The sequence below is a fragment of the Antedon mediterranea genome, chromosome 6 (genome assembly GCF_964355755.1).
Source record: "Antedon mediterranea chromosome 6, ecAntMedi1.1, whole genome shotgun sequence".
NCBI classification, from domain to species: Eukaryota; Metazoa; Echinodermata; class Crinoidea; order Comatulida; family Antedonidae; genus Antedon; species Antedon mediterranea.
Genome location: NC_092675.1, coordinates 26385838 through 26402396, shown reverse-complemented (window position 1 = coordinate 26402396; position 16559 = coordinate 26385838). Strand labels below are relative to the sequence as shown.

Genomic DNA, 16559 nt, shown 5'->3' with positions numbered 1-16559 from the left:
CATGGACAAATAATCAATTAACAATTCTTAAAGACATTTTATAAATAAACTTGAATGTCATTGTGGTGACATATTGTAAACTTACCTTTCGTTTTTTTTTACTTTGTGATTTTTTCTTTCCTCGTAGTTTAAAGGCCAACCATGGATATCCCATTACCAATAATACAGCGACCTAAAGAACTAAGAAGTATCTCGTCTGTAGGCTTTGCTAATACACTATCATTCTAATGCCTGCCTCAGTATTCTATAACTGTTTAACATGCGAGATCACTTAGTATCAGATTTCCTGTGCGATGGAGCCACAAGAAATGAGAGAGCTGAATTTATGTTTTGTACTACACACTCATGTCCCAAGGGGTTGCCTCGACTGAGCATTTAAACTATGACTAGTTTAAAAAATCTCATTTAGTATTGCTTACATTTGCAGTGGACCCATGAAATGTCAATTTACAATAATGTTAATAACACGCAAGGTTCTGTTTACACCTTGTAGACCGAGAGGAACGGTTGACAAGATTAATGGGTTTGTTATTAGGTGATTATATGATGACTACAAAATAAGCTCTCTGTTCATATTACGACAAATGAACTTTTTCGAAATCGTATACAAACCTAATAATACTATTGTACACTGACACAGTTTAAGCAGAAACAGTCATATTCATTCATCATTCATAACATTTATTGTTGAAGCTTGGATATTTTTTTGTCTAATTTTGTCTTCATACATTTTTTTTCCTTTGAATAATGTGTTTCAATAAATTGAACACTGCGCGGCTATGTTTACTCTCGTAGTTACGATCAATTACCGTAAAGCTAGACCGTATGTTGGTAGATTGATTACTTACTGACAAATCTCATGAGAAATGAATATTCAGGAGGAAAAGACATGCAAACATACCTTAACCTTTCATCGGAAATGCTAAAGGTAAGGGTAAAATGTTTGCTATTACACAAGTCATGCTCCAGGCTAACACAATTGTATAATGCTGTAAAATATATAGACATTGTAAAGGATATTTATAAAAATTATGCTACTGTACATGATAAGAGTTATTGAAACAGACACATGGTTTAAAAGGTATTAATTCTGGTCCTCAAGCTTACCTGGAAACAGAGGAAATTTGGATTAGACCCTTAATGAACCCACAGTAGCCAGCAGTGCAGTGTCTACTAGATCAGCACATCGGGCGACGATCTCCTAATCGTTTTGATTAGTCAATGTGCACTACTGTATATGATGCCTAAAGGATGTAATCAGTATGGTACAGATAGGCTCGAACCCATACCTATTACATACTAGTCCGATATAATCATTACACCATCACTCTCCAGTTTATACAGAAACCAATGCGATTCCCAGATGGTCTTTCCATCCAGAACGCGGCCGGGCCCAACGTTGCTTAACTTTGGCGAGAACCGCAAAGTAGGCCCACCATGGTTACAAAATACAGTAGGTTGTACAACCAGCTCACCATGTAGTTTACTGTGTACCGTAAGTTACAAAAACTGCCCACCAGTATTATACCCTACAATAGGTTGTCGAGTCAGTCCATCAGTTGCAAACCTGCTCACCATGATTTACAGTAACAGCCCCTGGTTTTAAAACCAGCTTACCATCACAACCATTACTATGATAAGTTGGAAAACTCGCTCACCATGGTTTGTGTTCAGTACAGGGTTGCAAACCCCATTCACCATGGTTTATACACAATCACGGATAGGTTTCAAAACCAGCTCGGCACTATCATTAACCATTACTATACTATAATACATTAGGTTGCAAAAACTCGCTCACCATGGTTTATGTACAGTACTGGGTTGCAAACTCTACTCACCATGGTTTATACACTAACCAGCTCACCATCATTTACCATTACTAGGTTACTACTCTATGTAGAATAGGTTGCAAAACATGGTGTAAACAATAACCAGCTCACCATCATTTACCATACTACTGTAGGTTAACGCTATGTAGAGTAGGTTGCAAAACCCACTCACCACGGTTTATACACTAACCAGCTCACCATCATTTACCATTACTATAGGTTACTGAAAATAATACTTACTCAATGTAGAGTAGGTTGCAAAACCCACTCGCCACGGTTTATACACTAACCAGCTCACCATCATTTACCATTACTAGGTTACTACTCTATGTAGAATAGGTTGCAAAACATGGTGTAAACACTAACCAGCTCACCATCATTTACCATACTACTGTAGGTTAACGCTATGTAGAGTAGGTTGCAAAACCCACTCACCACGGTTTATACACTAACCAGCTCACCATCATTTACCATGGTTTACTACTCTATGTAGAGTACAGTAGGTTGTACAAAAATGGTGTATACACTAACCAGCTCACCGTCAGTTACCATACTAGGTTTAACTCTATATGTAGAGTAGGTTGCAAAACCCACTCACTATGGTTTATACACAGAGTTACTAGGTTGCAATACTCACTCACCATGGTGTATACACTAACCAGCTCACGGTCAGTTACTATACTAGGTTAACTTTATGTAAAGTATGTTGCAAAACCCACTCACCGTGGTTTATACACTAACCAGCTCACTGTTATTTACCATTACTAGGTTTACTTTATGTAGAGTAGGTTGTAAAACCCACTCACCATGGTTTATACACAGAGTTACTAGGTTGCAATACCCACTCAACATGGTTTAAAATGAAATATATGTAAAACAATTTTACCATGAGTTTATAATAATAATATAATAATATTTTTATTTCTACTTACATATTTTTGTATTAATTGCAAGGAAACAATCAGCAAACATAAACAAATATTTACAGCAAAATTGATGGCATCAAGCCGTTGACTCTGTACGCAGACTTCTGACGTCTAGTCGACTTAACAAAATACCGAAGCAGATATGACAGGCGCTGTGTCTGTAAATCAACATACATTACCGCTATTAATAAACTATCTCTTCAAAAACATTATATAGTAAGAAAGGTAAGCTGAGGGATGTGATAGTCTCCTGTAGGGCAATGTTATCATTCCAACCAGGGGTCAAGCTGAGACAGCAAGGTTGAAATTGACACAGAGCATTTACAGACAGGTCATAGTTCATGGATCAATTCTTTTAACTACTGCATTGAAATTCGTGAATTATGCCAACTGTTTATTTATAATTTGTGCCAGGTTTACCTATGTAAGTACTGTACTAGGCCTATACGTTGTTTGTAATATCTGATAAGAACTGTTAATTAGACCCACTGTACCATGCTTGAAATTATAGAGTACACTCTACAGAAATTCTACAGTGCTAATGTGCGTCACTATTAAAGTAGATGGTAATTTTTCCCTGTATCCCCACAGGGGAGTGCCCTACCAAAAGTTCTGACCGGTCGTGAGCGACAAATGCCTTGACTTTTTTACACATAATTTTTGCTGAATGTTGTATACCGTATACATTTAAATAATGGTAACCAAACTGACAAGCACTCGCTTCTTTTGGTATACTATTAAATATTGTAAATGTAATTGTGAAAAAAAAAAACCAGTAGGCCTACTACTACTAGGCTTTAATATAGCAAAATAGTATCTTGAGAAAATGGTCGAAAAAGTTCATGATCAAATCATAGAGATATAATAATTAATAGCTCCATGATAACATTTCCAAATAAATTGCAGAAAATTAACGACAGTACCTTGTCTGGATACACTGTACCACTGCATATTATATGCTACAGTATACAAATTAAATTTGATGACCTATATTCCCTATGTTCTCCTGATTTAAAAAATAAGTAAGGTTGTACTGAAAGATGCATCGAAATCTAATACAAAATGTCAAATATTAAATAGTTGTACTTTTACCGGCAATAATTCTTTTATTCATCATCCAAAATAATATTTATTAATAATTCATTAAATCTAAATTAATAAATTGCAACACATTGCCTTGAATTACTTTCTTTAATTACACTACAGTATTTATATGTTATAATATAAAGATGTTTTTGAAAAAAGATCAGTAGAATGACATGTTCTTACGACACTAACATCAGGGCCGTAGCCAGGATCTTTCAAGGGGGGGTTCGGACACTAAATATTTGGGTCAAACCCACCCCCCCCCCCACTCCCCCAGCCTGATGCGAAGCGAATTTTGTTAAATGACACCCCTAGATGGCCGGAAAAGACACTCTCGTGCAGCATGCTATATAACCAATGAGCAAAAAGATCATACTTTTTCCTCCTCCTCAAACACGTCGATAATTTAAATGACGATAACTATTTGTTGCCGTATGTTAGATGCGCGTGCTCTGTGCGGAACCGCCGATTGTTTGATCATTTACTCCGTATTTTGTTTTGCGTTCAAGTTCAATGCGAACGTATATCTAGGAGCAGCCCAGAAAAAATCACACTGGGTGAAGGCAAATGCTATTTGCTAGCTCTATCTATAATATTTATTTACAGCAATTTGTTGAGGAATATAAATATGTAAATAGGTGATATTGATACATTTTAGTACGCATCGGCTGGTGGTCTAGAAAAAAATAATCGGATGCCATAATGTGAACTACAGTACTTGATACCATAGATATTATAGTGTAAAATATTAATATTCACTATAATCCTCTATGATACATTATACTTCATAGTCACACATAAATACTGATGTACGTCGGAAGGCTATATACTTTATGCATGCTGCCTGACTGCCAGTGATTATTACTAAACAATTATAGGTACGCAGTTGTCTGGCGGTGTCCTTTGTACGAATCGTTCGTGCGCCAGCTGAGCTCGCTATGAGACGCGTCAATATCATGTTACATGCAGGGACCAAACATTTATTTTTCAGGTTAAAATCGGCAATTCATTTGCAGCTTTTAGAAATTTACAGACACGTATCACTAGTTGACGCTCATACAGAGAAGAAGGTTCACGAACAAGTTTACGAATTTTTCAATTTACAAACAACTTTTTGTACTGTGGGGCACGTATTTGGAGGATTTTTGGAGATGAGGGTGAGGTATTGGGCATGTCGGGGATGGGGGTTCGCAGTTGGTTAAGGGGGGTTCGCTGTAAAGGGGGGGTTCGCCCGAACCATAAAAACCCCCCCTGGCTACGGGCCTGAACATAATGCATATGAAAAACAAAATTAAACTTTAAAGATATAATATAAAAAGTCATCTTTATTCTCAATCTCATGGGAAAACTAACATTAATGTTAATGCATTGATACTTTCTGAAATTCTACTACTGATTCTGCTAAATGGAAATTCTAGTTGTTGATATTACAGTATGTTAATCAGTGAGGACAGTATGTTAATCAGTGAGGACACTGGCTCATCATTACCTGACATAACATTATGAGTCAACTGTAAGCACATTGACACAGCGACATAAGCCAACTTGTAATGCAATACGAGTGCTTAATGCTATAATTGTACATTGGCTCGATATAGTGATGTAGAAAAAATTACAGTACTGGTGATAGCTAACTTGTCCAATATTTTATTTTGTGACCTGTTATATAAAAATAGTCCCAGTTTGAAACACATCATTTACACCTACTGCAGACGCAGCTGAACCACCTTTTAGGGTAGGTTCGGAACTTGCACTGTAACGTTTAATTTATTAAATCATACAATATTTTTATAAACCTATATTTAAAGTAAAAGCAAATAATTATAAAATGTGTTAACTAATGATTTTACATTTATTACTCTAACGGATATAATATAATATTATATCTTTTTTTTTTTAAGAACAATTAATTAATATCTACAGTTAGGTAAAAACATTATCTAGATTACGGTAGATTAACAAAATTACAATTTAAATGCAAAATTTAATTAAGCATAAATAAAATAGTGTATTAAAATGTATAATAAAAGATATCTTGATATTATTTAAATACATTTTATTTTTATTTAATTTAAAATAATTTGACCCTGTGTTGTATGTGCAGTAATCAAATGATTAACATTTGCCCCACCCTTTTAGAAAGCTCTATAGAGGGAGCTACAATGAATGTCAATTGAGATTGAAGCTATTAAGTCTACCTTCACACAGAAATGTTTACTTTGCATCCTGTACTCTATAATCTGCAAAAACAGAACATATACATCTGGCCTTTTAAAAATCAAATGAGTGTGAGTTAGGGATATTCGATACCGGGTGTCACGAAACCTAAGACCACGAAAGCTAAGACCCCCTAAGACCTAAGATCACGAAAGCTAAGACCCAACACCTAAGATTACAAATACTAAGATATACTACAGCTTAAAAACAATACTTGTTTATCCATACATAATTTTAAACACAGTAGGTTTAATTTATTACCATAAATATAATTTAATACTACCGAAAAAACATAGATAAACTCACATTATTTTCGCCCGTTGAGTAAATGTAAATTTTTTCTTTACAACAAACAAACTTGACGGGTTGTTTGTTGGTATATATACTCCATTGTGTTGGTTCAGAGGATGTTTTTCTTACGCACCTGCCTTTCTTGTATTTTGACTCCAAATTTGTTGACTAACTTTATCCTGAACAACACACTTTCAAATTAGGACTTATAAGTACTTTCAGAAGGAGAAACACATAATAACAAATAAATAAATCCTTTAAATTGATGATTTTACAGATGTGTTTCTTTGTATACTGTAATGTAACTCCTCGAGCTCCCCATGCATAATGTTTTTGTTTCTATGGAGCGCCAAAAGAGCAACAATAATAGTACAGGTATAAAAACAGAAAAAAAACGAAACAAAAAAACTTATCATGATTTTTAAATTAAAATTTATTTGCCAGTATTTATTTCTTCGTACAGTACTTGCATGACTATACTATTATCATTACAATTTTAATTTTACATTGTTCCATCCACACTGTAGATGGACTCCACAGAGTTTTCAGCCCTCTATATAATGTTTGCTCTTTTGACGTTCCATAGAAACAAAAACATTGAACATGGGGTAGGCCTACTGTACTGTAGGCGAGAAAAACGTCTGTAAAATCATCAATTTAAAAATGTATTTGTTACTTTTTTTGTGATTCTTTTTCATGAAAGTGCCAATTCTAAGGTGTGGTATTCAGAATAAATGTTTGGAGTTAAAATACAAGGCAGGTGCGAAAGATAAATATTTGTAATCTTAGGTCTTGGGTCTTAGCTTTCGTGATCTTAGGTCTTATGGGGTCTTAGCTTTCGTGGTCTTAGGTTTCGTGACACCCATTCGATACCATTAAAAAATGAAGACTCATTATACATACAACAATAGCACTAATGTACCAAAATAACACTGTTAGAGGATTTATAACGTTTACTATCCTTAGAGCGGTAGTCACGTGATGCAATTACGACCAATCACATTCACATATTTATATCACTGGGTTATATAATAACAAATAACTAACTGAAGTATTTAAAAAATAATAAATTTAAAAATTGTCCTTTAATTAAAACCAGTTACTACCTCTTGATAAATACTAACCCTATTTTATTTTAGAAAATAAACTGTCAAAGAAAGTAGTTGTATTAAGTATGAATATAATATACAAAATAATGTAATTTTTCTTTTGCTAACAAATTATTTATGTGTAACCATGATTGTTCACCAGTATTACTGTAACCAAAATTGCAATATCAACTAAGATCATCTAAAAAGGAAGGACTGTGAAAAGGCTAGTTGTAAAGCCGAAGAAACATTTTTTAGGGAGACTTGCAAACCTGGGCAACCTAAATAGTAGTAGCCCTACAACAGTCGGATAAAATCTTGTATTTCAGAATTTCTGGTCTATAGAAAATAACATAATTTCATTTAAATTGAAAGTGTTGATGTACAGTACAATAAGGTTGCTATTCTACCTGGAATGCATCTTTGACTTATTGAATGTAATTTATTATAGATTTCCCTCGCATGAACAAAACAAAAACATGCTTGACTTGGGGGACTTTCCATGGGACATCCTAGCCAAGGACCCAGTTCAATCAATTTTTTAAATCACACAGTGATATATACTATTACTAATCTGTTATAAGAACATTTACAGTTTAACAATTTTGTCCATAATACCCTTTTCACATCTGCATAAATTGTTACAACTTGTTACCATGTTTGATCTCCTGAGTTATGTTTTAACACACGCAAATGCAAACCTTGTGAAATCGAGAGGAAAGACTAGTTGCGCGCTATTTGATTGCTGTTAATACCAGGGCAATAAACGCATGCGTGCAGTGAGAACTCTGAACATCTCCAAACAAAAACACAGGCCTCTTGTTTAGTTTGTTTTTCTTCAAGATTTCACAAGTAGACAGGTTCCATTTCTCAAAAAACGGCCTAGAAAACGAATCAAGAAGCATTTTTGGGTAGAAGCTGGGATCCACTTGGTTTAGGATATTTCGACCTCGCTGATTACGAATATGGCGGATCCCAAGCGAAATTCGGCCATCTAAGCTCTTAATTTGCATAATTAAAAATGGCGGCCATTTTTTATAATTACCCTATATCTCGAGAACCACTAGTCACAGATAATTAATTTTGGTGTCAAAATGTTTTAAATATATGGTTTTATATTCACTTTAATGACACATTTTCTCAAAAAATTGATGCAAGTCGTATTTCTGACATTTTGACCTTTGACCTTGATTTATCGTATCTCAGTAACCAATAATCGGAGAGACACGAAATAGGGCTCAAATTGTTCAGAAACTATACATTCATATTTATTATAATGAAATGTTTTTACAAAAAATGGCCGATTCTACAACTATTGACCTTTGAACTATTAGTCAAATATAATAATATAATAATAATATAACTTTGAAAATTGTGGTCTTATGAATTTTTTTTTCTTTTTAAATTGTTTAAAACATGTGTGTTTCTATCCAGTCTAATGGCATATTTTGTACAAGAATGGCCGATAGTATGGTTATTGACCTTTTAACTACAGCATAGGCCTACTGTATACTAAATATAATATAATTGCATAACTATGAAATTATTTATACACAATAATAATTAGTAACATTATAAAATTCACTGCCATCAAATATGATGTGTTATGATTTATATAGATTTAAAAAGGAATTTGAATACGCAAGTTACATTATTTGAAATTTGAAATTTGAAATTACCTGCCATCAATATGATGGAGTGTGCTTATAGATTTTCTAAAATGTGAACATGTCAGCTACATTTGGAAATTACCTGCCATCAATATGATGGATTATGATTATAGATTTAAATAAAAATTTGAACACGTAACCTACATTAGAAAATTACCTGCTATCAATATGATGGATTATGATTATAGATTTAAAAAAGAATTTGAACACGTCAGCTACATTTGGAAATTTGGAAATTACCTGCCATCAATATGATGGATTATGATTGTATAGTACCTGCCATCAATATGATGGATTATGATTATAGAATTAAAAAAGAATTTGAACACGTCAGCTACATTTGGAAATTGGGAAATTACCTGCCATCAATATGATGGATTATGATTATAGATTTTAAAAAGAATTTGAACACGTAAGCTACATTTGGAAATTTGGAAATTACCTGCCATCAATATGATGGATTATGATTGTATAGTACCTGCCATCAATATGATGGATTATGATTATAGATTTAAAAAAGAATTTGAACACGTAAGCTACATTTGAAAATTACTTGCCATCAATATGATGGATTATGATTGTATAGATTTAAAAGAAAATGTGAACACGTACGTAAGCTACATTTGGAATGAACATGTTAAGGGCATCAGTTAAGATCATTCATGCAAAGGTTTCCGTCATCTTTAGCGTTGTTACAGCGGCATAAAGCTGTACATGGTAGTTTTGACTTCTTGCACCTACATCTATTGGCAGGTTATGTATCGTGTCTTGCATCCACAATAAATCATCTCTAACGAAGCAGTAGGAATAGCTTCATTTTTCAGAAGCACTGGTTGAAGTTTACCATTAGATAGCTCCCAACCAAAATATGTTGGTGATGGCAAATGCTGGATTGGCGATACAGCTTTTTTCCATACGAGTGCTTGGAAGTGTGCTCTTTTTATATGTTAGTGCACTGCATCGCTTGTTGGAGGTAATGCCTTTTTTTTTTAAAGCCTAACTTTATTGGTACTTTTAACTTGACCAACACCGTAAACGTAGCAAATGAATCTTTCCGATTTCATAATAACTTGGTCACTGATAGGTTTTCTCCCAGGTCTTTAATTAGTTCATACCTTTTTTTAATACTTCCCATGCCGATGCCTTTGAGTGACCACTTAGATATGAGCAGTGAAGAGTTAAATTACTGTATGTATGTATTAATATAATTTAACTCTTCCCTGGATATGAGGTAGTATCGCATCCACTAATAGTGTGGAATGGAATCAGTGCTTTTGCAGAACCCTCGGGCAAGGCTTGAAAAATGTCTTTTATAGATACTTTCTTTTTTTGGATGTCCCTGTCATCATCCATTTGGATACCATGCTTTGGTAGTGAGACACTAGAATCACTAGTACGTCTGTATCCCTAGAAGCAACTACAACTGTGTCGTATCGGACATTGGCAGCATGACAAGTCTCGTGTCCGATTCTTCATGGTCTGACCAGAGACAACGTATTCGTGTACAATTTTGATGATTTAACAACTGATTCTTTCATAAATCCACCAGCTGTGACAATTTCTTTGTCTATAGGAGCTTGACGAATCAACTCCTCTGATAGAAATCGTGTCAGATCTGCATTATTATCTTGTAATGCCAACAAGTTTGACCAGCAATTTGGCAGCGGTATTTCACCACTTTCTATAATTCGACGAATTGGTCTCTGTGTTTTGGTTCATCTTTGTCTGGTGGTGTCCTTTATCGACAGTTTTAAGTTAGGCATGCCATGTTTAAAAAAAAAAAAATTACCTCCAACAAGCGATGCAGTGCACCAGCATCATATAAAAAGAGCACACTTCCAAGCACTCGTATTGAAAAAAGCTGTATCGCCAATCCAGCATTTGCCATCACCAACATATTTTGGTTGGGAGCTATCTAATGGTAAACTTCAACCAGTGCTTCTGAAAAATGAAGCTATTCCTACTGCTTCGTTAGAGATGATTTATTGTGGATGCAAGACACGATGCATAACCATATAGATGTAGGTGCAAAAAGTCAAAACTACCATGTACAGCTTTAATATGCTACTGTAACAACGCTAAAGATGACGGAAACCTTTGCATGAATGATCAAAACTGATGCCCTTAACATGTTCATTCCCAATGTAGCTTACGTGTTCACTATTCTTTCAAACCTATACAATTATAATCCATCATATTGATGGCAGGTAATTTCCAAATTTCCAAATGTGGCTGACGTGTTCAAATTCTTTTTTAATTCTATAATCATAATCCATCATATTGATGGCTGGTACTATACAATCATAATCCATCATATTGATGGCAGGTAATTTCCAAATGTAGCTGACGTGTTCAAATCCTTTTTTAAATCTATAATCATAATCCATCATATTGATGGCAGGTAATTTTCTAATGTAGCTTATGTGTTCAAATTCTTTTTTAAATCTATAATCATAATCCATCATATTGATGGCAGGTAATTTCCAAATGTAGCTGACATGTTCACATTTAAAAAAATCTATAATCATACTCCATCATATTGATGGCAGGTAATTTTAAATTTCAACAAATGTAACTTGCGTGTTCAATTTTTTTTTAAATCTATATAAATCATAACACATCATATTTGATGGCAGTGAATTTTATAATTTTACTAATTATTATTGAGTATAAATAATTTCATAGTTATGCAATTATATTATATTATATTCAGTATACAGTAGGCCTATGCTGTAGTTTAAAGGTCAATAACCATACTATCGGCCATTCTTGTACAAAATGTGCCATTAGACTGTATAGAAACACACATGTTTTAAACAATTTAAAAAGAAAAAAAAATTCATAAGACCACAATTTTCAAAGTTATATTATTATTATATTATTATATTTGACTAATAGTTCAAAGGTCAATAGTTGTAGAATCGGCCATTTTTTGTAAAAACATTTCATTATAATAAATAAGAATGTATAGTTTCTGAACAATTTGAGCCCTATTTCGTGTCTCTCCGATTATTGGTTACTGAGATACGATAAATCAAGGTCAAAGGTCAAAATGTCAGAAATACGACTTGCATCAATTTTTTGAGAAAATGTGTCATTAAAGTGAATATAAAAACATATATTTAAAACATTTTGACACCAAAATTAATTATCTGTGACTAGTGGTTCTCGAGATATAGGGTAATTATAAAAAATGGCCGCCATTTTTAATTATGCAAATTAAGGACTTAGATGGCCGAATTTCGCTTGGGATCCGCCATATTCGTAATCAGCAAGGTCGAAATATCCTAAATCAAGTGGATCCCAGCTTCTACCCAAAAATGCTTCTTACATCATATTTCAGAGGAAATAGAACTTGTCTAAAGGGACACCTATGAAATCTCTGGAGATTTTCCTCAAAATTGTATTCACACTGTCACTATCCAAACTTGTTACAAGTTGTTACATTTTGCAGATTTGAAAATGGTATTAGGCCTAGGCCTGTCTGTCTGTTGAAGACATTTTTGGTAAGGACTAAGTAACTTGTCCTTGTCGCACTACCTATCTATAGTAGTATTGTTATTTCTTGTGGTTACACTTTCCTGCACAGCATTGTTGTTTGTCATCGATCGGTCGGTCACTGTTCGTGAAAAAAAGGCGTATACTACTACTACTCAAGGCCTAGCCTAGCTAGCTACTACGGCGCTAGTTCCGTTTCGCACCTGTCGTTTATTTTGACTCAAAATTGGTTAAGTAACTTTATCGTGAGTACCACACCTTAGAATTAGGCCTCAAAAATACTTTTACGAAGGAGATCACACAAAAAGTAAAAAATAAATCCTTTAAATTGATGAATTTACAGACGTGTTTCTCGCACATCGGTTCGTGAATTTCGCATAGGCTACTACTACTCCATGTTCAATGTTGTTGTTTCTATGGAGCGCCAAAAGAGCAATCATAATAGAGGGCTAAAAACTCAGTAAATTGCGTATATTTAATGCATTTATTGGTGAATATTACGTTCAATTTTATCATATTTTGTCAATGTCAATGCAACAAAAATATTACTGTTGATACTGTACATGGTTTTTGCAGGAACTTTTAGGAATGAAAATCGACAAATTCATCATCATATTACATGTACTGTAGTCTGTAGGGGTATACCTGATCTAAACAATATTCCTCTTAGTCTTAGTCTTACTCTTAGTCTTAGGCCTAGGGTTGGTTGCTATTTGAAAACAACAAATTATTAGCAATAGCAGTAAAATGTTACAGCATTTTTATTGACAAAATATATTAAAATTAAACGTGTATTTCAATAATAAATGCATTAAAAGAAGACGCATTACACTGAGGTTTTAACCATTTATTGTTGTTGCTCTTTTGGCGCTCCATAGAAACGAAAATATTGAACTTCGAGTAGGCCTATGCTAAATTCGCGAACGGTATGCGAGAAACATGTCTGTAAAATCATCAATTTAAGGATTTATTTGTTACTTTTTATGTGATTCTTCTTCATAAAAGTACTTATGAGGCCCAATTTTAAGGTGTGGTATTCACAATAAGTTGCTTAACAATTTGGAGTCAAAAGGAAGTCAAAATAAAAACAGGTGCGAAACGGAACTAGCGCCGCTACTACTAGGCTAGACCTAGCTTATTAGATAGGCCTACTAGCCTAGGCCTACTGTAGGCTGGCCCTAGTAGGCCTACTACTACTAGGCCTAGCTAGGCTAGTACTACTCTACCTACTTCTACTATACTACTACTAGCCTAGGCCTAGCTAGGCCTAGGCTACTACTACTAGTCTACTAGGCTAGCTAGGCTTACTAACTAGACTGACTAGCCTAGCCCTAGCCTAGCATATTATGATTTTTTGACGTATTATTATTCTGTCATTATACTTACACACTTTACTGAGGAAAAGGAAGGCAGAAGATCATAAGTACTGTTAAGTGTTACTCTAAAAAAGTCTTTATTTTTGTTTACACACAACAAACAAACGCGGCAACTTGCAAATTGCTATAAATATAATAGATGGCGCACTTTTAACCGATATGGTTTAATTTAAAGGGTAGCTCCGGGTTTAAAAGGCCTCTATATAAAGTAGAACGAGCGTCATGAAATAAGCATATTTTTGTGTCTTTTTGTTTTGTGACTACTACTACTGGCCATTTTTGCAATGTTTGGTTGGTGAATGGGCACATCAGATAAAGTGTGATAGTGTAGACATGACTACTAGGCTTACTACTATAGTAGTAGTAGTATTTTCATTTGAAATGTTTAAAGTCGTTGAGAAGTACATGATTCTTATCTTAGAATGAAAAATTCCTGTGGGACGTCCCAATTTTAAAGGGTGGGGGGGGGGTCTAATTCCACTGGGGAATTGCTGAGGTTCTTTATTTAAATAACGTTATACCCGGATTTATGGCCTACTACACTTACAGCGAGATTGCACTATAGGCTTTATTGACTACCGGAATTGAATAGTAGGCCTATTACAGGCCTATACTTCAATCTTATCTCGACGGCCATTGGTCAATACAATACGTACAACTATATAAATCCCAATTAACATAATATGAAATATAATAATGTATGTAGGCCTATACTACATAATGTATACAGAATGTAGGATCTGCTTGCATAGATATTTGATTCATGTTATTATGGTGTGTACTATTAATGTCAATAATAATAATAATTATGCATATGATTTGTCATTTTATTGAAAACATTATAAGTAAGTGACTATACAATATCAATTGTAAAATCTGTGCCTTGGTAAGTTTTTTTACACTTCATAGAATATCTCGACATTACGACGGGAATGTACGACGTCGCTTTTTTTTCTCTAAAAACATAATAACATAGCCGCAGTAGGCCTAATAGTAGAAAAGCAACTCAATAATATATTTTTTTTAAACGCAAAACTTAAATTAAAGATGTATTGTCCCTTTGACTAATCCCCAAAAAATAAAAAATAAAAGATTTCGAAAAAAGGTGGGTCATTTTGAAGTATCATAATAGTTATTAACTATCACCAAAAATTTGTCGAAAAAAAAATCATTTAGGCCTAACTAAAATACAGACGTTTTTTTGTTTAAAAAATAACTTTGACTTCCAGTCAAAGTTTTCCATCAAATCATACCCCATAATGAAACGCGCTTGTTTCGCTACTCTGCATCCATATTTCATAAAACTTCTTTACGATCTGTGTGAAAATACCTTCTCAACTGTGACGAGTTGTAAATAATCCTAATTAGCATATGCATAATAATGCGTACTCATGGTTTGAAATCTTTGTTTACTACTTTCGCTCCCGACGATTTTCCAGACGAAATGTTATCAAACTAATTTACCTGTTATTTACGTAAACTTGTTGTTTTTGGCTCGAACGAATAACTTTAGTATTACTTTGATATGGCCAATTTAAATTTAGAATATTTTGACCTTCATTTTTTTTTGTTTCAAGGGACAATACATCTTTAAACCTTAAAACTAAATCATCGATTGGTAAATTTTAAGTAATTTAAGAATAATCTATCAAGGTGAATGTTTTTAAATTTACTTTACCCGCCTCCATTTCCCACACCTCACCAGCTAATTTTACTTACTTGTTTATATCACACTAACCTGGTTATTATCACACTAACTTGGTTATTATCACACTAACTTGGTTATTATCACACTACTTGTGGTTAATTATCAAACTAACTTGGTTATTATACAGGTTACTTAGTAATAATTAAGGTAACTTTTTATTTAATATACAGGTAACATGATTACTATTACAGGTAACTTGGTTAATATACAGATAAAACTTAATTAATATACAGATAAAACTTGGTTAATATGGTACCTTTAGTTATTATACAAGTAACTTAATTATTATCACACTAATTTGGTAAATATATATGCAAGCAAGGAATTTGGTTATTATCACAGATAACTTGATTATTACAGGTAACTTTTGTAGGTAACTTCTTACAACTCTATTTAAAAACGTGGTGGTTCACAGTAAGTTAGTAATTATACATAGGTAACTTAGTTATTATCACAAGCAACTTGGATATCATCACAGATATCCTTGGATATTATCAGGTAACTTAGTTAATACAGGTAACTTTACAGTTAACATGGTTATTAGAAGAGGTAACTTGGTTGGTTATTACATTGGGTAACTTAGTTACAACTGGGTTATTACCACAGGTAACGTAGTTAATATACGGTAAATTGGTTATTATCATATTATCATAGGTAACTTGGATATTCATATCTTGCAGATGTCTTCCAGTCTAGCTGCAGATTTGAGTGCCTACCTCATTAGTTAGAATACGTTGCAAATTGTTGAAGGTAGGCTCCCACGAGCTCATAACATAGTGTATACTGCTCCTAAAATATACAAATTAATATATGAAGGGTTTTCTCTTTTTTCCTCTTTTGGACTACAACAAAATAGGCATATATAAGAAA

At 33.7% G+C, this 16559-nt stretch overlaps 2 protein-coding genes across 2 annotated transcripts in view; both read right to left on the bottom strand.

The window, feature by feature from the left end:
* Window positions 1-14079, bottom strand: part of LOC140052368 (uncharacterized) — a 116685-nt gene extending 102606 nt beyond the window's left edge. Inside the window, exons 1-2 of the mRNA XM_072097916.1 lie at window positions 13992-14079; window positions 2762-2913 (exon numbers count right to left, since the gene is read on the bottom strand). The gene's annotated coding sequence lies outside the window, so the exon portion shown is untranslated. The remainder of the gene's footprint in view (window positions 1-2761; window positions 2914-13991) is intronic.
* Window positions 14080-14794: 715 nt separating this feature from the next.
* LOC140052544 (uncharacterized) overlaps window positions 14795-16559 on the bottom strand; it is a 45579-nt gene continuing 43814 nt past the window's right edge. Inside the window, exon 37 of the mRNA XM_072098152.1 lies at window positions 14795-16478. Coding sequence (XP_071954253.1) covers window positions 16410-16478 — 69 coding nt within the window. The 3' untranslated portion in view covers window positions 14795-16409. The remainder of the gene's footprint in view (window positions 16479-16559) is intronic.